The 27958-nt window shown below is 41.1% G+C and overlaps 2 protein-coding genes and 1 long non-coding RNA gene across 8 annotated transcripts in view; 2 read left to right on the forward strand and 1 right to left on the reverse strand.

Moving 5' to 3' along the window:
* The first annotated feature begins 6403 nt into the window (after positions 1 to 6403).
* SRSF7 (serine and arginine rich splicing factor 7) lies at positions 6404 to 18250 on the forward strand. Of its 6 annotated transcripts, none has more exons than XM_069583511.1 (8): positions 6404 to 6709; positions 7745 to 7925; positions 8160 to 8336; positions 9210 to 9284; positions 9372 to 9482; positions 10607 to 10660; positions 11166 to 11201; positions 11552 to 11851. In XM_069583511.1, the coding sequence occupies exons 1-8, from the start codon at positions 6682 to 6684 to the stop codon at positions 11604 to 11606; spliced, it is 717 nt and encodes a 238-aa protein (XP_069439612.1). In that variant the 5' UTR covers positions 6404 to 6681; the 3' UTR covers positions 11607 to 11851. The 6 variants fall into 6 exon arrangements, with proteins under 6 accessions (XP_069439612.1, XP_069439613.1, XP_069439614.1 ...); XM_069583512.1 differs by having other exon boundaries at positions 6422 to 6709; positions 9372 to 9473; XM_069583513.1 differs by lacking the exon at positions 11552 to 11851 and adding an exon at positions 17661 to 18250 and having other exon boundaries at positions 6426 to 6709.
* Positions 18251 to 21748: 3498 nt separating this feature from the next.
* Positions 21749 to 27958, reverse strand: part of GALM (galactose mutarotase) — a 54073-nt gene continuing 47863 nt past the window's right edge. Inside the window, exons 5-7 of the mRNA XM_069583505.1 lie at positions 25222 to 25363; positions 23622 to 23796; positions 21749 to 22934 (exon numbers count right to left, since the gene is read on the reverse strand). Of these exons, the coding sequence (XP_069439606.1) occupies positions 22857 to 22934; positions 23622 to 23796; positions 25222 to 25363 (395 nt within the window). The 3' untranslated portion in view covers positions 21749 to 22856. The remainder of the gene's footprint in view (positions 22935 to 23621; positions 23797 to 25221; positions 25364 to 27958) is intronic.
* LOC138437032 (uncharacterized) lies at positions 22749 to 26940 on the forward strand. Its single transcript, XR_011255735.1, has 2 exons — positions 22749 to 23051; positions 26080 to 26940. It is a non-coding gene; the product is annotated as an uncharacterized lncRNA (long non-coding RNA).

A 27958-nucleotide genomic window follows, 5' to 3' on the forward strand; every position in this document is an offset into this window, starting at 1 on the left:
ATCATGGAATCTGGTCATATTAACCTCATAACAAACAGATGGGGGGAAAGTGGAAGCAGTGACAGATTTTATTTTCCTGGGCTCCAAAATCACTGCAGACAGTGATGGCAGCCGTGAAATTAAGACACTTGCTCCTTGGAAGAAAAGCCACGATAAATCTAGACAGTGTATTAAAAAAGCAAAGGCATCACTTTGCCGACAAAGGTGCATCTAGTCTAAGTTATGGTTTTTCCAGCAGTCATGTACGGATGTGAGAGTTGGACCATAAAGAAGGCTGAGTGCTGAAGAATTGATGCTTTCAAACTGTAGTACTGGAGAAGACCCCTGAGAGTCCCTTGGACTGCAAGATTAAAGCAGTCAATCCTAAAGGAAATCAATCTTAAATATTCACTGGAAAGACTGATGCTAAAGCTGAAGCTCTAATATTTTGGCCACCTGATGCAAAGAGCTGACACACTGGCAAAGATCTGGATGCTGGGAAAGAACTGAAGGCAAAAGGAGAAGCGGGCAACAAAGGATGAGATGGTTAGATAGCATCACCAACTCAATGAACATGAATCTGAGCACACTCTGGGAGATGGTGAAGGACAGGGAAGCCTGCTGTCCTGGGGGTCACAAAGAGTCAGACAAGACTTAGCAACTGAACAACATTTAACCAATGCTTTATGTCTGATTTTCAAATTATTTCCAACTTTTGAAAAGATAATATCTTACCAACCTTTTTCCAGATGAATCTTTATGTGCATCTATGGTTAATTCCAGGAAGATTACTAGTCCAAAATATACATGTAACTTAATAATTTTAAAACACATTGCCAAATTGACCTCCTCAAATGTATTATTTCATATTGCCATTAGTGTGTGTAAGTGGAAATTTCCTTGCACTCCTATTAGAAATAGCATGCTGTTTTAATTTGCATTTTTATTAAGGACAGACATTTTTCCTGCTTCTACTTTGATTTCTTACTGTCTGATTTTTTCTCTATTTTTTATTGGGTCAAGTCATGCTTTGTTCTTTTCTAGATTCTGGATCCTTGAATTTGGAGAACTAGCTAGGTCTGAAAAAATTGAGGGACAGAGAGGACACACTTTTTGTGTCAAGAAAACACATGAGATTTTTTTTTAAGTTCTTAGCATTCTTGGGAGGGATATTTTAACAGAAAAAAAGACATAATAAATAAAGGATGGTTTTCCCCAAGAAAGAGTGGTTGGCAATAGTTTATATTTTTCTGAGACTGGAGAAATTTTCATTCAAGCTCAGACAGACTGACTGTCTTTGTAGCAGGGTTTGGGAACCACTGCACTCATCATGCTGCAATTCTAGGTTTAGTCTCATTCGAAAAATGAGGTGGTTAGACTACTGATCTGGTAGAGAAGTCCTCTTATCTCTGAATTTCAAGGCATTCCTTTCATATACAATCTTACTTTAATTATCTATTTGAGAGTTATACCATATGCATCCACTCGTCAGAAGCTTTGAAATAGATTTTATCCATTTTTAAAAGTTTAAAAAATTATTTCACTGCACCTAGATGCAGCATGCAGAATCTTTTAGTTGTGGCATTTGAACACTAAACTGAGGCAAGTGGGATATAGTTCCCTGACCAGGGATCCAACTGGGCCCCCTGCAATGGGAGTGAGGAGTCTTAGCCACTGGAACACCAGGGAAGTCTCTAAAATTTTTTTTTTTTAATGTTTCATTTTATGTTTTTGACTGTGCTGCTTGCAGGATCTTGGTTCCCCAATCAGAGATCGAACCCACCAATGGAAGAGAAAGTCCTAACCAGAGGACCAGCAGATAATTCCCTATATATACGGATTTTTTTTATGGTATACCTAATCTCATAGAAATTAGCCTCCAAGGCTAAATTTGGTAATAAAAGTGACAATTTCTACATTGCTCACAAACATCTGTCTCCCCATTCCACAGGCAAATACCTTTGTATAGAACCTTTAAGAAGGTTTCAGGGTGTGATTTTGGGATTCCTGGGATTACTTTTCATGAAAAACCTTTGAGTTTTTTCATGTTATATGCGTCAGATGATTTTTCTCTATGTGCATTTAGTCAAAGAAGTGACAACTGTTCCTCCTGCAGTCATTGAGTGAAGAAAGACATCTTAGGAGTGGCCACTGAAGGATGGTCATCACCATGTTCCAGAGTTTTGTCCCCAGCTTTGCAGAAATTTCAATTTTGTCTAAGTGCCCAGATCATATCAAATTTTTAGATAGTGCTAAGTGCTAAACTCTAAGCTAGTCTAGCTCTAATTATGACATTAAGCTGATCAAGTCACTTTCATTAATAGTCTTCCTTAAAGAAGGAACAACACAAGTGACTGGTTTAGGGCTTGATGACAGTTGATAGTTTCACGCTTTTTAACACAAGAGGCATTCCTCAGAAAGCCTCACTATTCCTGGATTGCTCCAAATGCCTAAATCATCAATTTAGGTAGTATTTCTATCAGTGGGGCACTCTTGAATCACAACTTCCCTCTTCCGAGTTTACTCCTTCAGTTCAGTTCAGTCACTCAGTTGTGTCTGACTCTTTGTGACCCCATGAATCGCAGCACGCCAGGCCTCCCTGTCCATCACCATCTCCCGGAGTTCACTCAAACTCACATCCATCAAGTCGGTGATGCCATCCAGCCATCTCATCCTCTGTCATCCCCTTCTCCTCCTGCCCCCAGTTCCTCCCAGCATCAGATTCTTTTCCAATGAGTCAACTCTTTGCATGAGGTAGCCAAAGTATTGGAGTTTCAGCTTTAGCATCAGTCCTTCCAATGAATATTCAAGACTGATTTCCTTTAGGATGGACTGGTTGGATCTCCTTGCAGTCCAAGGGACTCTCAAGAGTCTTCTCCAACACCACAGTTCAAAGCATCAATTCTTTGGCGCTCAGTTTTCTTCACAGTCCAACTCTCACATCCATACGTGACTACTGGAAAAACCATAGCCTTGACTAGACGGACCTTTGTTGGCAAAGTAACGTCTCTGCTTTTGAATATGCTATCTAGGTTGGTCATAACTTTCCTTCCAAGGAGTAAGCGTCTTTTAATTTCATGAGGGCAATCACCATCTGCAGTGATTTTGGAGCCCAAAAAAATAAAGTCTGATACTGTTTCCACTGTTTCCCCATCTATTTCCCATGAAGTGATGGGACCAGATGCCATGATCTTAGTTTTCTGAATGTTGAGTTTTAAGCCAACTTTTTCGCTCTCCACTTTCACTTTCATCAAGAGGCTTTTTAGTTCCTCTTCACTTTCTGCCATAAGGGTGGTGTCATCTGCATATCTGAGGTTATTGATATTGATACTGATATTCTCCCGGCAATCTTGATTCCAGCTTGTGTGTCTTCCAGCCCAGCGTTTCTCATGATGTACTCTGCATAGAAGTTAAATAAATAGGGTGACAATATACAGCTTTGACGTACTTCTCTTCCTATTTGGAACCAGTCTGTTGTTCCATGTCCAGTTCTAACTGTTGCTTCCTGACCTGCATATAGGTTTCTCAAGAGGCAGGTCAGGTGGTCTGGTATTCCCTTCTCTTTCAGAATTTTCCATAGTTTATTGTGATCCACACAAAGGCTTTGGCATAGTCAATAAAGCAGAAAAAGATGTTTTTCTGGAACTCTCTTCCTTTTTCCATGATTCAGTGGATGTTGACAATTTGATCTCTGGTTCCTCTGCCTTTTCTAAAACCATCTTGAACATCTGGAAGTTCACGGTTCACATATTGCTGAAGCCTGGCTGTTCTGTTGTTCTCCTCTCCCTCCTATATACTTCAGTACTAACTGCAGTCCAGTACTTAGCTAATGAGAAGTTAATTTCTTTATACAGTATGAAAGACTCATAAACCTGCCTCTAATAATTGTTTCTTCCCAGAATTTAAAGATATTCCATAGGGAATAGCAGAGTATGAAATGTTAAGAAAAGGAAGTTGTGGTTGAACACAGTTGTTTGGATTCATCTCAGGACAAACATACACAGAACATACATAAATATATATTAAATGACTCGTGTTGGGGAAATTCCCTGGAGGTCCAGCGGTTAGGACTTTGCATTTTCACTGTTGAGGGCCCAGGTTCAATCCCTCGTGGGGGAACTAACATCCTGAAAGCCTTGGGCAGGGGAGGGGAACCACTGTTGGTAATACTATTCTAAAATAAAGATTATCTCTTACTAAAAAGTAATACACATAGCACAAAGTCTAAAATTGTTTTTCTTGTTTTAAAGTTTTCACATCCAAGTAAAATGATGACAATGACTTAAAAGTGAAACTCAAAATAAAGCTAGATAAAAGGTGAATACTTCTTTTTTTTTCTTTTTGGTTAATTCCTTTGTTTTGTTTCATTTTATTATAGGCAGTCAACATTAAATCCTCTTTTAGTATTTCCTTCCATTAGAAAAGGTGAATATTTCTCTGTTTCTCTGGAAACACTGAATCTAGGGAATGTAGATACATTGAAAGCTGCAGCTTTCAAAAGAATTACCCCTCCCTTCATAAACTAATAATATTACTATTTAACAACAGAAACTTAAGATTTTAAAAAGTCATATAGGAAATATTAGAATACTTGTTGAATTAACTTTCACATTCAAATTGAAACTGGGAATTTGACCTTAAATTAATTCAGAATTCTAGGGGCAAGAAATTTATGTGAAAATGATTTAAAAACAATCAGTAGAAATAAAAGAACTGTACAAAAAAATCTCCCTGATTGGACTGACATTTAGTTGAAAAGAACTGTTCTTAAAGAGAAAGTTTTCAATATAACAGGGTGCAAAAGTAGTACACAGTACTGTTATTTTTTCATGGCAATGAGGTTAGCAAAGCCCAGCCTAGGAATCGTCCCTCCTTTAATGAGAGAGATAGTTACAGAATCAGACAAGCCAGTCCAGGTTTACCACTTTCCCTTTAATGTGCTTGAAACCAGTTTGTTGTAAGTTGGACAGCTGCTTCTTTTCATACTGTTTACACTGTTATTTGCTCAAAAATTCTTTTGTACAGTACACTTTGTATTCAAAGCCCCCAAAATATTTATTGAAGTCTATGAGAAACTATGCAGTATAATAAGCACTATCTTTTTTTTACCTATGCTTTGTACCTATGCTCTTTCTATTTAAAGTATATATAAATGAGTATGTAAAGGATCGGTATTGCTTAATACTTTTAGGAAGAACTCTGTTAAGTAGATAACAAAAAAAAAAAAATAAGGGAGAACAAACATAACAAACGATGAAACTTCTATTTTCTCACTAGAGATTTTCTTGAGGTAGACCAATTCCTTCCATAATTTGAAAAGTTATGGCAATAATGTAAAACCTTAGCATTACTCTCAGATAATTCATTTTTTATTTACCTGAAGACATGCTAATTTAACTAAGTCCCCTTTCTCCTGTACTGCGTATCCCACATCTATACATACCAAGTGAAGTTACATACAGCAGATGAAAAAGGAAAAAAAAATAGAAATACCTAAGAATTTCCTCTTGTTTTGTGGGACATTTGCAACTCATGTATTCCAAGTATTTACAGTGCAATGCTTTTTTTTAACTGGATGGTAAAAAAGTGAAATCTGTATTTATAGAGCTGGTGTCTGGCAAATACACTGTATAAAATTGAAACTGCACTTTTAAGCGATTCTAACAAAGAAAAGATTTTCATTTATTTGATATACAGAATGACTGAGCAGCAAGGCTGCTTACTCAGAGACAACTTAAGAAACTCCCCATCCTCAGGATACAATATTAGTGGATGAGATGTGGTACTACAGTGCAAAGCAGAAAGCACTAGAAAGGGGGCACAGATAACACTTTGTGCGTCAAATGCAAATGGTTTCAGAATTGCCACTACCACAAATGATTTAAAGATTTAGGATTATGTCACGATTTCAATAAAAAGAGGTGGGTGGGGGGACCCTCTACTTCTTTGTCCTCCTGACTCCGAGAACTCGGACCGTGTTGGGGAAAACTGGTGGCCGGTTCGGAAGGGGCAGAAGGGTCGGTTCAGGGCTGCCGGTCCCTTGGGGGCGTCACCCCTTTTGAGGCCCATGGTGGTTTTGAGGACCACTACTCAGACAGTCGGGGTGTAGGTGGTTCTCACTCTGTCCCAAGCTCCCGATTACCTCTGACGAGCCCCAAAGATCAATGAGTAGCAGTCGAGGTCAGGTCCCCTAGCAGAAAGGCGGCGGCAGCAGCAACATCAGCGGTTAAATCTTACACCTTTCATGAGGCCTGAAAGAAGATTACCACAGCTAAGGGTCCCTAGATGCGAGGGAGGGTAAATGAAGGCGGGGGGGGGGGGAGAATGAGGGAAGGAACATGAGGGGAACACAGGGAAAAGGGGGGAGAGGGCGGGACAACGCGGGGAAGGGCCAAGGGTTTACAGACAGGATCTCCGCGTTGCCACGGAAACGTATCCCTCCGCCCAGGATTCGCGTTTCAACCCCATCAGTTCCCTACGCACCGCTTCTCTGCTGTTTCCGCCCAGCTCCTTTGTGCCGCGCAGAACGTCGAGATGACGCATGCGCAACGGAACCCAGCCGCCGCATATATAAGCGCGAACCCAGGCGCTTCCTCGTAGTGCCGCCGGGACCGTTGGCGTGTGAGGCGGTTTGGTTGGTTTTGTATTGATCGTTCTCTGGGCGCTGCGAGCTGAAAGAGCCCAGCTCGCAGGCCAGTCATCATGTCGCGCTACGGGCGGTACGGAGGAGGTAAGAGGCTGGAGGCCAGGAAGGGAGGTTGCTGTGGGTGTAGTGAGTATTTAGAGGTCGTGAGGTTGGCGCGGCGGTTGGGAGACGGTTATTCCGCGTGCGTAATGGCGGCTTCGGCGCACACCATACGAAGCTGGAGGCGGCGGCCGCGGGGTTTCGCAGGAGGACGGCGGGTGGCTGGGGTAGGTCTCCGGCGGGTATCTTTCAGTTCTTGGGCATCTTAGTCTCCCGCCCAGCCCGAGCCAGCCCCTCGATCACTGTTTGTTGTTGCCCTTCTTCGAGCTGCCCGCCTGCCCGCCCGTCCCCCACCCCCCCCCCCGCCCTCGGCTGCCATTTTGCGCACATTGACGACCATGGTGGCGCATTTCTTTGGCGCTTTCCCGCCACTTTAGCTGACAGATGTGGTCGCAGCCGTAAAAGAAAGGATGAATTTAAGACTTAGAAAACTGGCAGCTTCGAGCTACGCATTCTCGTCAAACGGTCTGATTGCTGAGTGGGCATGGAAGCGTGATTTTTAAGTCTGGCGGCTGGTTTTTCTCTCTTGGCTTTTTCGAGCACGGTTTATGGCTTCTGAGGCGGGGAGCTGGAGTCACGGGCGAGCCTGCGCCTGGGGCGCCTGCTGCAGAGTACTGGAGTCGGCGCAGCCCCGCTCCCGTTCCGCCTTCCGCTGGGGCCCGCTCACCGAGAACGCCGCTGCCGCCGCCGGCCCGCGCGTTCTCGGTGTGCCTGGGGCTGCCGGGACTCAGGGGCGGGACCGGGGCGGAGTCTGCTCCACGCCTCGGAGTATCCTACCACGCTGCGGTGCTCGTATTTGGAGGTTTCCCGCGGGGCTCCCCCCTCCATTGAATGTTAAGAACTTGGTCGTACGCTTAGCTTTTCAGAAATGTTACGAACTTCGCTGGTTTAAAGACTAACATTAGCCCTTGATAGAGTATTAAATGTTTTGCACTGTAAAAAAGAATATATGTAAAAAATTCAAACTTGGGCCAGATTATTTGCATAATGTGCACTCTTTCCTTTGCGTTTTTTAAACAGAAACCAAGGTGTATGTTGGTAACCTGGGAACTGGTGCTGGCAAAGGAGAGTTAGAAAGGGCTTTCAGTTATTATGGGCCTTTGAGAACTGTGTGGATTGCCAGAAATCCTCCAGGATTTGCTTTTGTGGAATTTGAAGACCCTAGAGATGCAGAAGATGCAGTTCGAGGCCTGGATGGAAAGTAAGTGAGATCTTGGTGAGAATGTTCCTGTGTCAGGCTTGAATTTTGTAGTCTGGAGGAGTTTTTAAATAATTAGCTGATCACTTTATGAAGACAGGAAATGAAAGCAAAAGTGAAGTTTGAAGGACTTATATAGTTGGAGCTTCTGAGGGCAAAGAGAGTGGTTGGAAAGTGCTAAATATAGAGCTCACCTTTTTTTTTTTGGCGTTACAGTTTTGTTGTTGTTTTTTGTAGAGTTATTTGTGGTTCCCGAGTGAGAGTTGAACTATCAACAGGCATGCCTCGGAGATCTCGATTTGATAGACCACCTGCCCGACGTCCCTTTGATCCCAATGATAGATGCTATGAGTGTGGCGAAAAGGGACATTATGCTTATGATTGTCATCGCTATAGCCGCCGAAGAAGAAGCAGGTATTTATTTTAATAAAGGAATGGTTAGTGTACTAGTTAATCAAGTAATTTTTTTATTAGCAAGGCACAAACGTATTTTTCTGTAAACTTGAATGTTAATTGTTACAGGTGTATTTTACAATTTTTGTTTAATTAAAGAAATGTTAATGTATTAATAATCAACCTGGTCAAAACCTTTCAGGTTTCTTCGTTTGAGTCAGTCGCCTTGATTCAGAATGTCACGAGCCTTATGATATCATGCTGAGGCGCCTTGCAAATCCGACAATTAAGATCCTCCTAGACCTTGAGGTGATCAGCATAAGAGGCCAGATCCCCTCGAGTCATCTACACCTAGCTTCACCTTATTCTTTAAAGGGCAGAAAATTTGAGACGGTGATCGCCGTAACAGTAAATTTGGCTTACAATTGGGGGCCCCTCCGGTTTAGAAAGAGGAACACCAGATTGACCACATTCCCAACTAGAAAAATCTTCTTGCGTCAATCAAGCCTCACCTGGCTCATTTGGCTGTCAGTTTGATCGTCGTGTAGATTGAAGAAAACATCTAGATGCAGCGATCGGCTATAGATACTTCTAGATCGTCTAGATCTACTAGACCATGGGCCAAAGAGGGTCGACCTGCAAACTTGCAAGGTTTATTTTAAATACACATTACAGTGTTTTATATTATGTTAATCTAAAATGTAATTGAGCTTTTAACAAATCTTTTTTTAGGTAGTTTAAAAAAAAAAAAAAACGACAACTAATAGGCCCAGAGTTTATTTCCAAATGAGACACTAAATTTAAATAGTTTTGAGATTTGGTTTCAGCAGAGGCACACAGACTCTAAGAGGAGTTGCCATCTAATATTATGTTTTTTTCTGACTTGAAAAATAGGTCACGGTCTAGATCACATTCGAGATCCAGAGGTAGACGATACTCTCGCTCACGCAGCAGGAGCAGGGGAAGGAGGTGAGAGATCTTGTTTAAATTTCAACTTGTAAGTAGTGGTGAAGTTTAATTGGAATCAAATTGAAATTACTTTGATTTAATGTTTAGGTCAAGATCAGCATCTCCTCGGCGATCAAGATCTGTGTCTCTTCGTAGATCAAGATCAGCTTCACTCAGACGATCTAGGTCTGGTTCTATAAAAGGATCGAGGTATTTCCAGTATGTAGCACCTTTTTTCCCCCTTATTTGTATTTGGATTGTCCCGTCTTAATGACAGCGGTGGAGTACGGACCTAATTGAAATGGAATGCTTCAGAAGATATTTGAAAAAAAAGTTGGCTATGAACATGTCCAAATGAAGAAAAGCCCAACTAAAGATTTTAAGGGTGTTACAGAGGTGATAGAGGAGGGTCTAAGGCATAAATCCTCAAATCATTCCAGGGAGCACTCTGGGTAAACATGTTGAAAATTTCTGGAGTCATCTTGTATCTGTTTAGATCTACTCTCATTTACCTATAAGTCAGTTTATAGACAAATGATAATAGCACTAAAAGATGATAGTTACTTGTTTCCTGATAAGAAGGCCCATTAGAACCAGAAAGAGATTTAGAAGCAAGTTAAAGTTTTTCTTTTTTTGAGGGTTGAGACCATGGAAAATTTAGGGTAATATACACATAGATTGAATGTGGCTTGTTGTTAGACACTGAAATTTGAGAAGTTAAAAATCAAATTAGACCCCTCAGCATTTTTTTGTTTTCAAAGGTTATGGAAATGGATAACATTCTAGATAATGAAAGGAATTGACAATGCTACTCGTGTCAGCGGTAGGGAATGCTACTGAGAATTATTGGTACTCAACAGCAGCACAGTCTTTATAAATGCCATGATTCAGAAACTTGTCCATTTGAAAAACCTGGACTCCAGATAAATGCATTTAACTTGGTTGCAGGACCTCAAGATGTCTGTGTCAGCCTTATTTGGTTTGTATTTACAGATTGATGGTCCTGAACCATCCATGATAGTTTGTTGATCCATGAACACAGCTTTACCCAGTCACAGGAGTTTCCATTCAGGAGGTTGATACGATTCTTTTAACACCAGTTTTCTCAAATACCACAAATCTCTCTTGGATGCTACATTCTGTTTAAGAGTATTGTACGTCTGTACAGAAACTCACGATAGATTTTTGAAATGGTAGTTCCAAGTCTTTGTCCAGTCTTAGACTGATAGGGCATCTTGGACAGTTTTAGCCCCTTCCTATCCTACCTTAAAAGGTACTCAGAAGGTATTTAAGGAAATTATTCTTGTGGACTAATTGGTATAAATGTGTTTGCTTTTATTAAGATCCCGGTCCAGGTCGAGATCAAGATCCAGGTCTCTTTCACGGCCTAGAAGCAGGTAGAGTAAAAATCTCATTGATGCTCTTAGTTATATGGCACCAATATCCAGAGTTCAAAGTATTTTTGAATTGTTGAAATTTGTTAGCTGTGAGCTTAGAAGTAAGTTGAGGAGGAGCACAGTTTTCTTATTAGTAAACCAAACTTTATAACTTGCTTTATACGTGGCCTGTTCTAGCTGACTTTCTAGGCAACGGCATATCAAGCTATAGTGAAAAGTTGGTGAATTTGGGGTTATATTAAGAGGCCTGTGTTGGATTTGATACATGTATGGAGAAGCATTCTGAGATCATTTTGCTTAGAGTATGAAAGATTATTTTATGAAGAACAAGTGTTAGAAGATTGACTTTTAGCCAAAAAACTGGTAGGGTTTTTGTTTCCAGTTTAACTGCAGTGTAGTTTAAGCTCAGGACATTTTGGGGGTTCATTTCATTTTATTGTAACTGAAGGGGTTGGATAGAACTTTTCACACAAAAGTAAAACACAACCTTTTCATGTTTTGACAGCCGATCAAAGTCCAGATCTCCATCTCCAAAAAGAAGGTAAGCTAAATAATTTGTTGCCATATCTTAACTGTCAAGTGTGGCCTCTGCAGAATTTTGCTTACTGCATATTTCCTGGAGAATTGGTGCTATATGTTAAAATATTAGAATTTCTTAGATGACCTCCCCCCCAAATCTCCAAAAAGCAAATAGTTATCTTTACCTAAGTTTTGTAAGATTAATTAGTGAAGAGGCTGTTAAACCTTACAGAGTTTTTTAAGACTTCTGCTATAGGAACTTAACTACCCTTTGGCCACCTTAGCATTTCTTCGTTTCACCCTGACATATATGCGAGAAGAGTTTTGTTAGACACTAATTGGTTCCAAACTTAAATATTTTTTTCTTTTTAGTCGTTCCCCATCAGGAAGTCCGAGAAGAAGTGCAAGTCCTGAAAGAGTGGACTGAAGTGCTCAAGTTCACCTTTTAGGGAAAAGTTATTTTGTTTACATTATTATAAGGGATTCGTGATGTCTGTAAAGTGTAACTTAGGGAGGGTATTTCAACCATCTAATCAAAATGGATCTGGACTATTACTCTGTAAATTTACAGCAGTAATATAATACAAATTTTTGTTGAATGTATTAACATCCTATGGTCTGAAAATGTGGATTTTTATTTGGCACATTTAAAATAAAATGTTTCTAATTAGATTCTTGATTTGTGTTCAATATTAATACTCCTTAATTTGGTATGCTTCAGGAGTCAACCTTGGTATTAACTGTATTCATACAGACCTACATTTAAAATTAATGATATTAAGTCTTAAACATAATTAACGTATATATATATATACACACATACTTGGAAAATTCCTTTTTACACTTAGAACTTTGGGTCAGATGGTAAGAACTCGAGTTGGGTCTCCCTAAACAGCATGGATGATGCATCATGACAAGTCCCTAAGTTCTGTTAGAGTTGGTATCAGATGTTATCAATAAGGCTAATTTCTTATGTCAGGCTGTAGGGACCACTGACTTGCTATAAGTGAGCACACCAGGAACTAAGTAAAAAGTAGTTGGACTTGATGCTGGAGAAGCTGGATTTTACAAAAGCCTACTAGAGGTTATCAGGCTGTTAGATGGGGTGGTATCAAATTAGAGCTCTCCATTCTAGAAAGTTATACTCAGGGTTCTTTTGTTTTCAAACATTAACCAGTTTTATATCCGAACTTGTGCATGTTAGAGAATTGTCTTTGAGTTTGGAACAAAACACCTTTATGTAAACCAGCTTTGCAAAATTTTCCAGCCTAGATATTCTCTTCTGTTTCTTCAAATGAATTGCCTTATTCTGAGCAGAGATATTAATTCCCAGGTTAGGTTTCTTCAGTTCCTGAAAACCAACATAATTCATCTTATTTTGCCAGGCTGGTGCAAAGTAATTAAAGATGTCAGAAATGTTAATGAGACTAAAGCAGTTATGTTAATTCAACCTATATTTAGCAACACCTCACTGTAGTTACTTTTTGGCAGCATCTGATAGACTTTAGAATATTAGCACCAGTAGATTGTTTATTTGGACTTTAAGCATCATAGGGCAGTGACAGTTAATTTTGAATTTTCTGGTCAAGCTTTTACTGGGTGTTCTCTAGCCTTGGTGCAAAAAAATTTTTTTAGTGCTGATGGCACAGCTATCTGTCCTTGTTTCTGACACTCAAACTTACTGGATAGCATTACAATTGGGAATACTGATCTGCCTCATATTTACTGGTTTGAATGATCATTAGTATGTTCAAAGTTTGGATGCTTTTGTTTTTGGAATTTTGACAACTGGCTGCGTTACATGGTTGCTGTAAAGCTATGTGTAATCATCAGGCTTGCTTATTGCACTTGGTCAGCTTTACTTGTTCTGTATTATATAAAGATAAGTTTACTCAACAATAAATCTGCAGAGGATAAACAGTCCTGATACTCAATTTGTGGAAGTGGGGGTTCTGAGCCAAGAGTAGGAATCATTAATTCTGTAGCTTTGGGATGGATTACTAGCAGCATCCTAGAGATTAGTTATGAGAGGATAAAAATATGGAAGAGAGGTTAGGGGCAAAAAATGAATTTTAAAAGCACAGAAAATTCTATTTACCCTTACAGGAAAGGGAGTACAGGGTATTTAGGTCAAGACCTTTTTTGTAGCCATGACAACTCGGTACCCACATTTGTTATTCATCTTAATGATGAACTGGCTGGCGTGGTGTACCTTTTAAAAAAAAAAAATTTCAAGGTTGGGACTACTAAATGGATTGTGTGATCGATTTGAAAAATGCTGGTTCATATTTAACTCCTAAATTAATAACCTGGCATTAACCTGGGAGCTGATTAAAGATGTCTTTGCTTTGGACATAGCACCTTACTTGGCACTCTCTCCTAGGTGTAAAAGTAAGTAAAGCATGACTTAGGACTTCACTTTTGTAGTTCTCCTTCAGGCTTTGAACTAAGCTAAGTATCAAGGCAAAGTGCAACGCTGTGTTTTGCCATGTCTCCTCAATTGAGAAGAACATTTGAGGGGTTCTTAAAATATTACTGATTTGTGGCTAGGTCAAATGAATGATTGTGTGTGTGATTTTCATCATTGTGTAGCCTATCTTGAAGTCGAGTGTTTTCCAGGATATAGTAAGCTAAGTAGGAATTGAAAGCTGTAAAGCTGACATGTTGGCAGTGAGTTTTCAATGAAGGACAGTAGCAATGAATTCACTAGATGTGGCTCTGAGCAATTAATTGCTTGGAGACCTTTACAGGGGAGGGTTGTATAGCCTAGAAGATGTTTATGTAATTGTATAGCTGGGAAGATGATGGTTAAAGTAGAAATACTGGGGGCTTGGCTGGTGTTGGTGTTAATAACTTGGTTATTTTCTTTCCAGACTTAATGGGGAAAAGATGCTGGATAGAAGGGTAATTCTAGAACACAGAATGTAGTAGCCAAATAACTCTTCAGCCCTCAAGGCCAGTCGCCAAAGTTAATGGCTTTTCCCATTTGCCACAGGCTGCTAGCCCAACCTATTTTCCATTTCATTTCACTTTTTGATTTGGTGGATATAGCAAGAAGGCTCTACCTCTGACTCTGAGCCACCTAGTTAGATCCCCAAAAGCAACCGTTGTTGTCATTTGTACATAGATACTTTTTTCTTTTTCTGGCTGCACTGTGTGGCTTGTGGAATCTTTTTTGCCCAATCACGGATTGAACCTGGTACCTGGCCATGAAAGCTCTGAGTCCTAACCACTGGACCGCCAGGGAAGTCCCACTCTCCTGTTTTTCTTTTTAAAAAAGATTATTTATGGCTGTGCTAGGTCTTGGTTGCTGCAGTCCGGCCTTCTCTGGTTGCGGGAAGTTGGGGCTCCTCTAGTTGCGGTACATGAGCTTCTCATTGTGGTGCCTCAAGAGTGCAGGCTTAATAGTTGTAGCAGTGGGCTTAGTTGCCCCACTACATTTGGGATCTTCCTGGACCAGGGATCGAACCCATGTTCCCTGCATTGGCAGGCGGGTTCTTTACTAATGAGCCATCAAGGAGACCCTCCTTTTTTCTCTCAACACAAATACATAAGCCTTGTTTTTCTCATTAAATATCTTAGAGATCTTTTACATAAGTAAAAATGGCACTTTTTAAAAGTTGCTTACTATTAAGTTGCTCGGATGTTGCATAATTTATGCATTAAACTTTAGTGCTCCTTCAGTGTGCCAGGTACTGTTAGCTTTGGAATATAGAAGTGAACAGTCTTTGTCTTCATTGAGCAAAAGTTCCCAGGTACTGTTAGCTTTGGAATATAGAAGTGAACAGTCTTTGTCTTCATTGAGCAAAAGTTCTGGAAAGGAAAGGAGCAAACACCAGGTGGGTAATGATACAGAGAATAATGATACGGAGGGATAGGAGATTGGTTGTTTTTGTGTAAGGACTGGTCCAAGGAGGCCTCTGATGGTGACATTGGAGCAAGTGAGAGCCACACCAACTTCTGAGGCACAGTACAGCAAAGGCCTAAAGTAGTTTGAGTTGGAGGCTAGGAGGCCAAGAGGCAGTGAGTAGAGGGAAGAGATGGTTTAGGAAGGAGGATGTAGGATTATAGATTGTGTTGAACTTTGTATGCCTTGGAAGGGACTCCCTGTTTTCCTTGGAGAGTTTCTGAGCTACAAGTAATAGCAGTTTAATCAGTTTTTTATTCATGGATGTGAGAGTTGTTTCTAATTACTATTATAGTGCTGCAGTGAATAACCTTATTCAGTATGTCACATGTGTAACCTTGTGTATGTATCGAGGATAATTCCTAGAAGTTGAATTGCTGGGTCAGAGGGTCTGTGCATTTATATTTTTGCTAGTACTGTTTGTCCTGGTGGAAATGTATAGGAAAGCCTATTTCTCTCTAGCATTGCCCATTTGGTACACATGGTGTAGCAACATGATGGGCTGTCAATGTTGATTTTTACCAATCTTGTGTTGAAACATGGTATCTCAACATAGTTTAATTCTGTGGTAAAATACATGTTTTTCCCCCAAGGTCTGTAAATTGTCATGCGTTCAAGCCTTGTTTAGGTTCCCTTGCTCTCAACACACCGACCTCTATAGTAGAACACTGGACTTGCCTGTTTACTTCTCTGCAGGTGTGCTATTGCAAGGCACATTGTGATAGCAGGTACCTTGTTCTGTTTCCTCACTGCCTAGTGCTTATTAACACTTACATATCTGATGAATGACTTCATGGATGAGCGGATGAATTCTAATCTGTTAAACCAAACGAAATTAGAACTGTCTATAATTAATCACGATTTCAATTAAAAGCCCATATTTTCAGTTTAGTAGCCTATCAGACTTCTGTTTGCATCTGCTTGCAGGGGATGTAGATTCTTAGGCTGCTGTTTACAATGCCCAGCTCTACTCTGCAATTCTAATACAAGGTTTGTGCCTCATCTGGGTTAACACTGAGAGGCTGAGAGTTCTCTGCTCAGAAAGAGTAGAAAATTTCTGTGCAGAAAATTCTCTGCTAGGAAAGGTTCAAACTTACTTCCTCTCCTCTTCAAGAACTGGTGAGCCCAGGTGAGTCAGCCTAACCTACATAAGGAAGGTCAAATCATCCATTTCTTATGACAGTCAGATGCCTAAGTTTATGTCTTATCCACCTCTAGATTCCCTGGGATCTAAGTGACTGAAGCTTGAAGAAGGCTGGATGTGATCCTATTAAAAGACTTTATCTTGGTTAATAACATACCTTCAAGAAATCTGAGTTCTAGAAAATGAATCCTTTTCACTGCCAAGGATCAAAAAGTCTAGCTCTAAAGAAATATGATCAATGTGGCAGAGGTAAAGGGAGATAGGTCTGTTTATCTTGATCACTGTCCGGAGGACCATCACCAGAGTACCTGGGCCCCTGTAACAAGTTATGAATTCTTTGCCTAAGAATGGGTACCCTGTGACATTTTGTGTTACAATGGCTGAGCTGAGTAATTGCAACAGATTAAGTGCCACAAAGCTTAAAACATTTCATCTCTTGCCCTTTACAGAAAATGTTTGCAAATCCCTGATTTACACTTACCTCTTTTTTTTTGCCATGATGCAAGGCCTGCGAGATCTTCCCTGACATTTCTCTAACTATTTAGTCTTCAACATAATGGTGCCAGGATTGTCAGTCTGGTTGCTGGGGTCTTAACAAGACATACTTTTGGTCTGGGAAGATTGTTTCTCTGACTCAGTCTTGAAGTGCTTCCTGAGAGTAAATTCTAGCTAAACACACTAATGCACTTAAAATACTAGTGAATGTGGAGACTCATTACTATGAGGAAAGCTTTTACTTTATGCCAGGGCCAGTGGTTCTCATCCCTAGTTACAAATCAGGATCATCCAGGGAGCTTTAAAAACAATGTAATGAAATCAAAATAGCTGAGGGTAGCTTGAGCATTAATCTTCTAAAAAATCTCCCTTGTATGCCACAATTGAAAACTACTGCTGAAGGGGTTAGTTCTAGCCAGCTCCTACTTCACTATAACATTATTAGACAGACTGGCCTGGCTTACTGCTGTTATCATAGCAGCACTCACGTGATTCTGAGGAGGATTCTACAATACATCCTCTAGGATCCTTTAACCAACTGACCCTATGGAATGGAACCTTTCAATGAAAAAGGAGTTTATATTAGTACCACTAGAGGTCACTGTGCTCAAGAGAAATACTCATTTTTTAAAAAGGTAACATTCTGTTCAAGAAATTTGAAGGGCTATTTATCAGAACTGTTTGGGTTTTGTCCAACACTAAGTGAACTCCAGACATGGCCCCTGGTCACAATAATTGCTTCAAAGCATCTAAGGCTCTAATGCAAATACATTTATAATTGTTATAGCTTCATGATGTGTTAATTGTTTTATTGTCAAATATCTCTAGTATTACTGCTTGTTTAAAAGTCAGATTTTCTAATATTAATATAGCCACTCTACCTATTTTATGGTTACTGTTTTTATGGTATATCTTTTTCATCTATTTACTTTCAGCTTATCGGTGCATATACAGTTGACCCTTAAATAGCACAGGTTTGACCAGCATGGTCTTCCTGGTGGCTCAGCCGGTAAAGAGTCTGCCTGCAGTGTGGGAGGCCCAGGTTCAATCCCCAGGTCAGGAAGATCCCGGAGACGGAAATGGCAACCCACTCCAGTATTTTTGCCTGGAGAATTCCATGGACGGAGGAGCCTGGTGGGCCTACAGTGCATGAAGTTACAAAGAGTCGGACACAACTGAGTGACTAACACTTGACCAGTATGACCTACTTTCAGACAGATGTTTTTCAGTAGATGCTGTATACCTACATGATTGGCAGAGGTAGAACCACCGGTGCAGATGGCTGTAGTTGCATGTGGGTTTCTGACTGGGTGGTCATGGTGGTGGGGTACTTCAAGTCAACTGGAATTAGTTGCTAGATCTTGACTTTTAATTCAGTCTTACAGACTGCCTTTTGGTTTGTTTAAGCCATCTACATATAGAATTATTAGTATGGTTGGGTTTATATTTGAGGTTTAATGTTTTCTGTATGTTTCCTGTCTTTTTACCATTTTGTATTAAATATTTTTTTAGTGTACTATTCAAATTCCTCTTGATTTTTTTAAAACTGTATTTTTTAGTTATCTCCTGAGTGGTTGTATCTTGTTACTGTTCAGTCACAGTCGTGTCCGACTCTTTGTGACCCCATGAACTGCAGCACACCAGGCTTCCCTGTCCTTCACCATCTCCAGGATCTTGCTCAAACTTTAAAAGTTTTTAAAAGTTTAAAAACTTTTAAACAAGCAGGTACATCGAGTCAATGATGGCATCAACCATCTCATCCTCTGTTGTTCCCTTTTCATTCGAATCAGGTGGTCAAAGTATTGGAGTTTCAGCTTTAGCATCAGTCCTTCCAAGGAATTTTCAAGACTCATTTCCTTTAGGATGGACTGGTTGGATCTCCTTGCAGTCCAAGGGACTCTCAAGAGTCTTCTCCAACACCATAGTTCAAAAGCATCAATTCTTCGACGCTCAGCTTTCTTTATGGTCCAACTCACATCCATACATGATTACTGGAAAAACCATTGCTTTGACTTTACAGCTGGACTTTAATTTATTACAGCCTCCTTCAGATTAATAGTCTGGTAAAATCCAGAAATTTCGCTCCAGTATATTTTCCCAAACTTCCCTCCCTGTGCTATATTACGTGTTACAAACTCGGTGACATGGTGTTTAATTATTGCCTCATACAACCTTCTGTCTTTCAAAGAAAAGATGAGAAAATTTACCGTTTCTGGTATTTTTCCTTTCTTTCCATGGGTTTGAGTTACTGTCTTAATTTCCCTTGCAGCATTAAAGGAAGACTTCTCTAGTATTTCTTGTAAGTTCTGCTAGCAGTGAGTTTTCTGATTCTTTATCTGGAAATGTTTTTGTCCCACTTTTGCATTTGAAGGGTAATTTGGGGGTTTAAGCACATTGATTGTGCCTTTTACTGCCTCCTGCCCTCTGTTGAAGGCAAAAAGTCAGATGTTAATTGTGTTGGTGGTCTCCTGTAGTGACGAGACTTTTTTCCTCTTGCTTTCAAATTTTTTCTGTCTTCAGGTTCATTTATTTTTTTTTCCCTGCCATTTTAAATCTGCTTCTGAGCCTCTGTAGTTGGAACTGTCATTGGTTATTGTACCTTTCAACCTCAGAATTTTGCTTGGTTCTTTTTTTAATAATCTCTGTTCAGTATTTTGGCTATTTCTAAAAGAACATTCTTGTGTTTATTTTGAAGCTCAGCTTTGTAGGGGTTGCCCTGCATCTGCAAAGCTGGCTCAGTGGTCAGCAACTGGATAGTAGTGCTCACACATTTCAACCCAGATTACTGTCCTCTGCTGATGGATCTGTGTGAAGGTAGGGAGTGGATTCGGTGTTTAGACATTTTTTCAAATCTGTTTTTGTTTTTGCTTTTTGCTAAGTCCTTTTAATTTCCTTTGCGTGTGCCTGCTGCATCAGAGTTGGCCAGGAGTGTGTGTGTGAATAGCTTGACCCCCTCTGGTCTTTGCTGTGCATGTGTAGCCTCTGATCACCCAGAAGTGTGCTTGTTCTAACCACACACAGTTGCCACCTCAGGCTAGTAGAGCCATCAGTCTCCCTGCTTATAGAGCACCAAGATCACTATTTTTATTAACAAAGCAGTTGGGTATGGATATCACCTACCACTCCAAACTGAGAGAACCCTCCCATGCCCGAAACCATAGCAGTAGCGGTCTCCTGGTCTTCATGCTCTGTTTCGCCCTGGCAGAAGCTCCACTGCAAGTGAGCTAGGGAAGTAAAGGGAATGGGAGCAGCCCCAGGCAAGGATGCCACAATCTTACAGTTTCTACTCAAAACTCAGCAGTTTTTCAAACAAACATGTCTTGTATGTTTTGGGTTAGTTGCCAGAGTGACAAACCTGTTTTGTCTCAGTTTTTTTCTACATTATAGTTGCTTTTTTGAGGAGAGAGTTTGCTGACCTCACTTAGCCACAGCTGGCAGTGCTACCCAGATCATCTGAGACATTCATTATGATTTGAGTAATTGAATTCGAGAAGCTGGAACTTAAAAAGGAGAAGATAAAAATTCCTTGATTGGAAAAGGATTGCAGTCCTGAGCAAACTCTCCAAATAGCCCAGGGAACTAGATCCCACATGCCACAACTAGGAGTTCACATGCCACAACAAAGATCAAAGATCCCACATGCTGCATGCAACTAAGACCTGGAGCAGCCAAATAAACATTAAAAAAAAAAAAAGCCCATTGCAAACTTCTGATTCCATTGTTTCATTTTAAACAGCTATCGGTTATAACTGGTGATGGGACTGGCTAGGGAGCAGGGTATATGCTGTGCTTTCTGTTTTCTGCTGGTAGTTTTTCATGTTCTACTTTTTGCAAATGATCCATTTATTCATTGATGCTAGCTAGTTTCCTTTAGTCTTCAGAGATTGAACTTGTCATTGGTCACCTAACAGTCACAACAGTTCAACGCCCGTAGCATGCATCTTAGACTTTATAGCAATGATTGTGCAGATTATTTAATGTTAAATCTTACCTTGTTAAGCAAAATGGGTGGGAACTGGAAAAATGAAAATCTCAGTCAGCGATAAGAACTTGTGTCATGAATTTGAAACAAAGGAATCCATAGATCATTGAACTGAAGTCAACAATATGCTCACCTGTGAAAGACCAGAACTCAGAATAATACAGCACTAGTTTGGTCGTGGGTGGGGGGATGTATGGTAAAGAAGGCATGGACTTCTGGGGACCTGGAGACTTACTCTTGGTGGGGGTTGCATTTGAGTAGATATTTACAACAAGTCTTTAATAATTCTATAATATGGTGTTTTCCATACCAAATAATACCATGGTTGGTTTTCATGCCATTAGTTGTACTCTTGGCTGCTTTAGTTTCTGCCTGCAGACTTATACTCATCCTCCACATAATTACAGTCTATTCCCTTTGCCTCAGAGGTGAGAAAACAGGCCAAGTGAAATTAGACTGTTTGCGCATGTAGTAAAAGCCAGGAGCAAAGTCAGTGGTCAGGGCTCCCAGCTCTGTCATGATGCAATTCGACATCATCTAGTTGTTCCTGTTAGTCTTGTTTTCCCCAAAGAGATTTGTGATGTTCCTAAGGAACATACTGCATCTTGGACATCAGCTCTTGAACTGCTTAAAAGACCCTGGAGAGCACGGTTAAGTGCTTAGAAAATTCATGTCAAAGTGAATTAAAAAATAAACAGTATCTTCAAGGGATGGCAGAGGATGAGATGATTAGATAGCATCACCGACTCAATGGACATAAATTTGAGAAAACTCCAGGAGATAATGGAGGATACTGTACTCTTATAGAGGATACTGTAGCCTGGTGTGCTACAGTCCATGGGCCCAGAGAGTCAAACTCGGCTTAGCAACTGAACAACAACAAAGAGAAAGGGAAGTGTATAGGAAGCTCCACAGGCTGCTAGTTAGATAGTATTCCCAGCTAGGGCTGGGACTGGAGAGCATAGTAGAATCCAGAACACACGGTTTATATTTGATCCATTTCCCAAAGGTTCACGCCTGACAGAATGAAGAAACTGGGAATTTTTTGAAGGTGCAGATTTTGATTTTATTTAAACTGATTATTAGTGTATAATAGTATAAAATACATTTCTTTAAAAGCCACCAACCCAAACCCACCACTAGATGATTCAATTAGGAAAGGTGGGAAGCCCAGGCTGATCTGTATAACACAGCATGTGCTCTCCAGTGCAGTTGTAGTCCTCTCAGTTAAGGCCCTCTCCTCACACTAACACAGCTCCTGTCTCCAGTGACTTCCTTCCTATGCCTTGGCTGAACTGACCTTCTCAGTTAACTGTGAAGGCAGAGAATCAAATTTACAGATTCTGGACATTTTGATCTTGCATCTTAAATCACATCATCTATAAAGCTCAATCAGACTCACACTTCTTTTTATAAAAGTGAATTTGGGAAGAAAGCCTGGCTAACAGGATTAGACTCCTCTGTGCCCATCAGTTGATGCTAGGGATGCTCCTGAAGACTGGAGTGGAGGCAAAGAAGGGGACTTAAATTTGCACATTTTTCGTGCAAATAACCCGATTTAGAGTCTTGGTTAAAATTTTCCCTAGTTCAGTGTCTTTAGGTGAGTCATTTATCCCCTCTAAGCCTCAGCTGACTCTCGTCTCCATCATCTGTTGCCTTATTGAGGCAGACAGGGTCCCTCTGCCACCAGGCTGAATGAGCTAAGTGACCTGAAAATGCCATAGGATGCATAGGGCAAGGTGATGTGAGCTAGAGAAAGAGGGGGGAAAAAAAGGATTGAGTAGGATCAAAGAAAGAAAGGGTGGAAAGTAGATAAGAAAGAGGCAGAATGGACAGATGGAGCCAATGCATGGGGCCCAGGTGCCACTTCTGGGCTGGGATCAAGGCTGAATGATAGGTGACATGGGTGGTTGGGTACCCTTCACTTCACAGAGAGGAGAGCTGGTCATTAGACCTGGCCTGGAGCCAGTCTTGGGGAAGGAAATCAATATTCAGACCTGACTACCCTGACTGCTACCATTTGTATGATTTTAAATCACAGGATCACTTTGAAAGCTTCTAAATCTTCAACTCATCTCTTCATAGGAGAGTCAGGCTGCTAAAGGGGCTCTCAGCCTGGCCTTGGAGCAGGACATATCTTTACATTTCCTTAAGCCACAGAAAACTTGAACCAAGTGGTATGGTCATACTCCTCACCAGGCTTCAGCAACACAGGAGGAAAGTGGGGCTGTGAAGAGGAAAACAATACAGGTTACACCTTGCCAACCCAGGTTGCACCGTTAACCATTCAGGATGGCTTCTGGACTGGTCTCTAGACCAGTTCTAATGTGAACCAGTTGCCAGGGTAAGAACTATTTTTTATTGGTTTGCAATGAGATAAACTTGAACCAGGATGAAAATCAACCACATCACTAAACACACTTTGTCACAGCAAGACTTTCTTAATGAAATCAACCACATCACTAAACACACTTTGTCACAGCAAGACTTTCTTAATGAAAGAAGAGGGGTTGATTTACATTCCGGTGCAGGCTGCAAGTGTCTTATTATGGGCTTGAACTTTGAGGAGCATTACTCTAGGCAATAGCTGGGAAAGAAAGGAGGAAGCAAAAGGATGAAAAGATTTGGAGGAGCATCTTAACAGCGTAGTTGTATAAAATAAGTAAATATTCATAAGGAGAAAGGTTAAACTGAGTGAAGGCTTTGAAGGTACAAAATAAAGTTTTTTTTTTTTTTAATATGTAAATGCCATGTTAGTAACATGGCTAAGAATTTCCTATGTTTATCTTGACTTCGAGAAGAGAACACACATAGACTTTTGAATCATACAGATCTGACTTGAGTGTTGTGATCTCCGTCATCTGGTATGACCTTGGACATACCACCACTCTAACAAGCTGGCTTGTGGACTTACCTGATTGACTGCATCAGGCCAGCTCTGAGTCTCAAGGCAGAATCCGGAGTGCTTGGGGTAGACTGCTCCACTCTTGCCCTTCAGCGTGCCATCCAGGAAGTTGCCCGTGTAAAACTGGACCCCAGGTTGGGTGGTGTACACTTCCAGTACCCGCCCGCTTCCAGCATGATGGACCCTAGAGATAAAGCCAGACCACATATACGTAGATCCAGGGTGAAAAAGCAGACAGGGAGAAGCTGGGAAGCAGCTTTGAGATAGGAGTCAGACCCAGCCACGCAGCGAGACAGGCTATGGAAGAGACAAAGATGAGAAGAGCATGGTAGGAGATTCTCGAAGCCTCTCAGGGGAGGTGTAAGTAGGTGGTTTGCTTTCTTTTTTTTTTGTTTTTAAAGTAGGGGGTTTTGAGGATTCGCAGTAGCACCTTCCCACTCTGAGCTCGGCTTCCCTGGGGAAGGCAAAAGCGACTCACCCTAGTCAGATATGTTTGTGTGTGTCAGGGGAGCCAGGTTGGACAGAGGCAGTTTTAGGGCTCTGGGGGGAGACTGGAATAATTTCTCATAAGGAGTTGGAGCTCTCTGCTTGGTCTGACAAGACCACCAATTATGTCGTTTGAAAGAGAAGCAATGCTTTTCTAAGTTAAACTACCTGCCGCCCTGGGGCTAGAGCAGGCAGGGGGCTCCTTTCAGCTATCCCCCCAGAATAGGCTGCTAGACTTCCCTTTTTCTAAAAAAGAAAAGCCTCTACAGAGGAGAGAGTACCCACTTGGTCTTATATTTGGGGTCAAAGGGATATACATAAGGCTAGGTCTCTCACAGCCTTATCAAGGTAAAACATCCCACAGTGAGGTTCAGGGAAAGATATTTAGAAAGAGAAAGGCCAGGTATTGAACAGCCAGAGAAGGCAGGAGTGGCAAGAGGTCTCCTCAGGTGGAGGTCGTCTGGGGAGGGATGTGAATAGGAGGCACAGAGGAGAGTGGGCTGGAGCTAGAGGAACACGACTGGGGTTGGTGCTGGGGCTGTGAGGGGGAGAAGGCTTCTGAAGTTCTTTCTGTTTCTGTTAGAGCTTCAGTCATTTTCTCTGCTTTATTTAAGGTCCATCCATTCTACAAACATGTATTGATTATGTGCTAATGCCAAGCATGGTGTTAGGTGTCAAGGGATTCACAAAGATGAGATGATGTGAAGTACTCGGACTTTAGTGAGGAGAGTGTGGACACAGATGCTTATCAGACAGGCTGGAGGTGGGGAGCACTATAGGGGAAACGTAACCTGAAAGGACGAAGGACTCCGGAAGTTCAAGGAAAGCAGAGGTGACTTTAGTCAGGAGGAACTGGCACTTCTAGTGGAAGAAAAAAAGGCCTGAGAGATGGGGCAGAGATGGGGAGAGAGGAGACAAAGAGACAGAGTGCCAGGCAGGGATAAAGGCAGATGGGGGGCAGGGATGAAGTCACCTGTGGAACAGGAGCTTTGAAAAGACACTTGAGTTGGGGGAGACAGTCCCCTGCAGCATAGTGACTGGCATTAATAGGGCCAGAGGAAAAGCTCCTCGAATAGGAGTTGGGATCTCTTCCCAACAGAGACAGCAAATGAAAAGTACCTACCGTGCACAGAAACGCTTTTCTTTAGATCCCTTCAGACAGAAATTGTGGTCAAAGCCATTCACATGGAACTCCTGCAGGTGTTTTCCAAGCTCCACTGGCTTCCTCAGGTCAAATGCCGTTCCTTGCACTGAAGCAATTTCTCCTGGTGGGAAGAAGCAGAAAAAAAGAGTGATAAATGCCTGAATAAAATCTTTATACCCTAAGGACCCTACTGGTTCTACCCTCCCAGCCTTAATTTCAATTTGTAAAGGAGGTGGGAGTCAGATCTTAAGAAGAATAAATTATTAGATTTCCTTAATTGTAAGGTGTTACTGATAGCAAGATGATAAAGTTCAGAATCACTCAAGTGTGGAAAGAAGTACAAAAATCAAGGAAGCACTTAATTTTCATTAAAGGATAAGGTGGATAAGGGTTGTCCTAACTGTTGAGTCAGTTACCTTGTTGACATTTCTTGCTTTAATTCTGAGATACCCCAGGGCTCATATCCAAGCATCAGCATCTGGTACTGGCTAACTAAATGCTAACAGTGGCCCTGAGATTAGTGATTTTCAAACCATTCGGTGCCATTATTGCCAAAGTGACACTGGTAACCACTCTTCCTCAGTCACTTCCCTGAGTGGTCTTTATACTTGAACTGTAGGGGGAACTGTTAATAACAACCCTGGGACAAATGAGTTAACCAGGACAGTCTGAGGCAAACCAGGATGTATGGTCGCTCCACTATTAGCCAGTTTTAGAGTCAAAGCTTTGTGTCTCTAGCAGTGATTCTTGAAGGTGTTATAGTTGGCAAGCACTGCTCCCTTCCAATGTGTAAGCCAGATTCCTCAACCTCTAATAGGTACATTTGTTCTTATCAAGGTGAGACATTCTGAAGCCTCTTTACGATGATGTGGATGGGAGGGACCAGTCCTGGGGAGGACACTGCAGTATGAAGACCCTCAACCTTTCAAGAGAAAAGTACAGAAGGAATCTGGATGGAAGCCCCATCTTGGTGGTTATTACACAACAAATGATGCCCAGTCAAGAACATCCCTTCGTGACATCACAGAACTCAAGGATGTTGGGACCAGAAGGGTTTTCAGAGCTCGTTTCCAAACTACTCATGTAACAGATGAGACTAAGACCCACAAAACTTTTGATATTGTAAAAAAAAAACCTGTGATGTTAATATACACATTTCATCAATTTATTATAAGATACTTTCATAATTTAAAATCTCTGAAATCACATCATATCATGTTTTAACTGGCAGAGATTTTGTTTGTTTATTTCATGGTATGTAAAATAAGGGCTTCCCCAGTGGTTCAGCAGTAAAGAATCCACCTGCAATGATCCCCTGGAGACAGAAACAGCAACCCACTCCAATATTCTTGTCTGGGAAATCCCATGGACAGGGGAGCCTGGCTACAGTCCATGGGGTTGCAAAAGAGTCGGACACAACTGAGGAACTAAATAACAACAATCATGTAAAATAATGGTGAAGTTTACAATCAGTGGCATTTTAGAGTCGATAAAATATGTGAAAATAGTTTACCACATCTTCTGCTCTGCTAAAACCACTAAGGAGAAGTCTGGCCTTCAAGGGTGGAAAAGAGAAATCAGAATTACCTTGTGAATGAATTTTCTAGAGATACAAGGGAAAGAGTGAATTTCTCAATAGACAATCCTCTAGACAGGGTTTGCCAAAAGACTGTAACATGGATTTTACGTTCTTCTGAATATTGTGCCATTTTGCTTTATTACCTTTCATTCTTTTCCCAACCTTCAGGTCTGTTCTTTAGATGTTAGGCCGAGCATCAAACAAGGTACACAAATATTTTGAATTGAGCTCCATTAAGAAAGCTCAAGGAATGTGGGGGATGCTTCCCCCCATAGGCATGTTCCTGGAGTGTGTAAAAGCCAAAGCAATGGACTCGGTGCCATTCACTCAGTCACTCTTTTGACTGATCAATGCTTATTCAACACCTACTGTATGCCAGGCACTCTGATGGGCAGAGATGCCACATAGATGAGACATGGAACATCTCTTTTTAAGCTGCTTGCAGCCTTGAGGAGGAAATGGACATACAAGCAATTCATAACCACAGTGTGTAGAGTGCTCCAGCAGAGACACAGCTGTCGGAGGAAGACAGGCAGTGTGAATGGGTTGGCTTTTTTCATGGATAAAAGTTTAGCAGTTGAGCTGAGACTTGAGGTGAGGTCATAGTAGGCTGAATGGGTGAAGAAGTTTGAAGAATAATTGATACGGAGAAAAATGGCTTAAGTACAAGGTGATTTGTGTGTGTTTATCATATCAGTAATAGCAGCAAAGGCAGTAGTAGTAATAGTAACAGTAGTCGGGTAGAACCTGCCTCAGATAAGGAAAGAGGTTAAGCTAAATTAGATGAAATCACTTCTCTGGGCCTGGGGTTTTTCATCAGTGCAATGAATAAATTGGACTAAATCACTGACTTTCAACCCCTACCCCATTCCTGCAGAATTTATTGTTAATATTCAGAAGGGAGCTCAATAAACACACACACACATAAAATAAATATACATATATAGTTGACCCCTGAAAAACATGGGTTTGAAATGTGTGGTCCACTTATGTGTGGATTTTTTTCAATAATATTACAGTACCACACTGTCCTTGACTGGTCGAATACTTGGATTTGGAAGGCCAACTGTCAAGTTATAGGTGGATTTTCGACTGCATGGAGGGTTAGTGCCCCTACCCTCTGCATTGTTCAAAGGT

Source organism: Ovis canadensis, chromosome 3 (genome assembly GCF_042477335.2).
Source record: "Ovis canadensis isolate MfBH-ARS-UI-01 breed Bighorn chromosome 3, ARS-UI_OviCan_v2, whole genome shotgun sequence".
Classification (NCBI taxonomy): domain Eukaryota; kingdom Metazoa; phylum Chordata; class Mammalia; order Artiodactyla; family Bovidae; genus Ovis; species Ovis canadensis.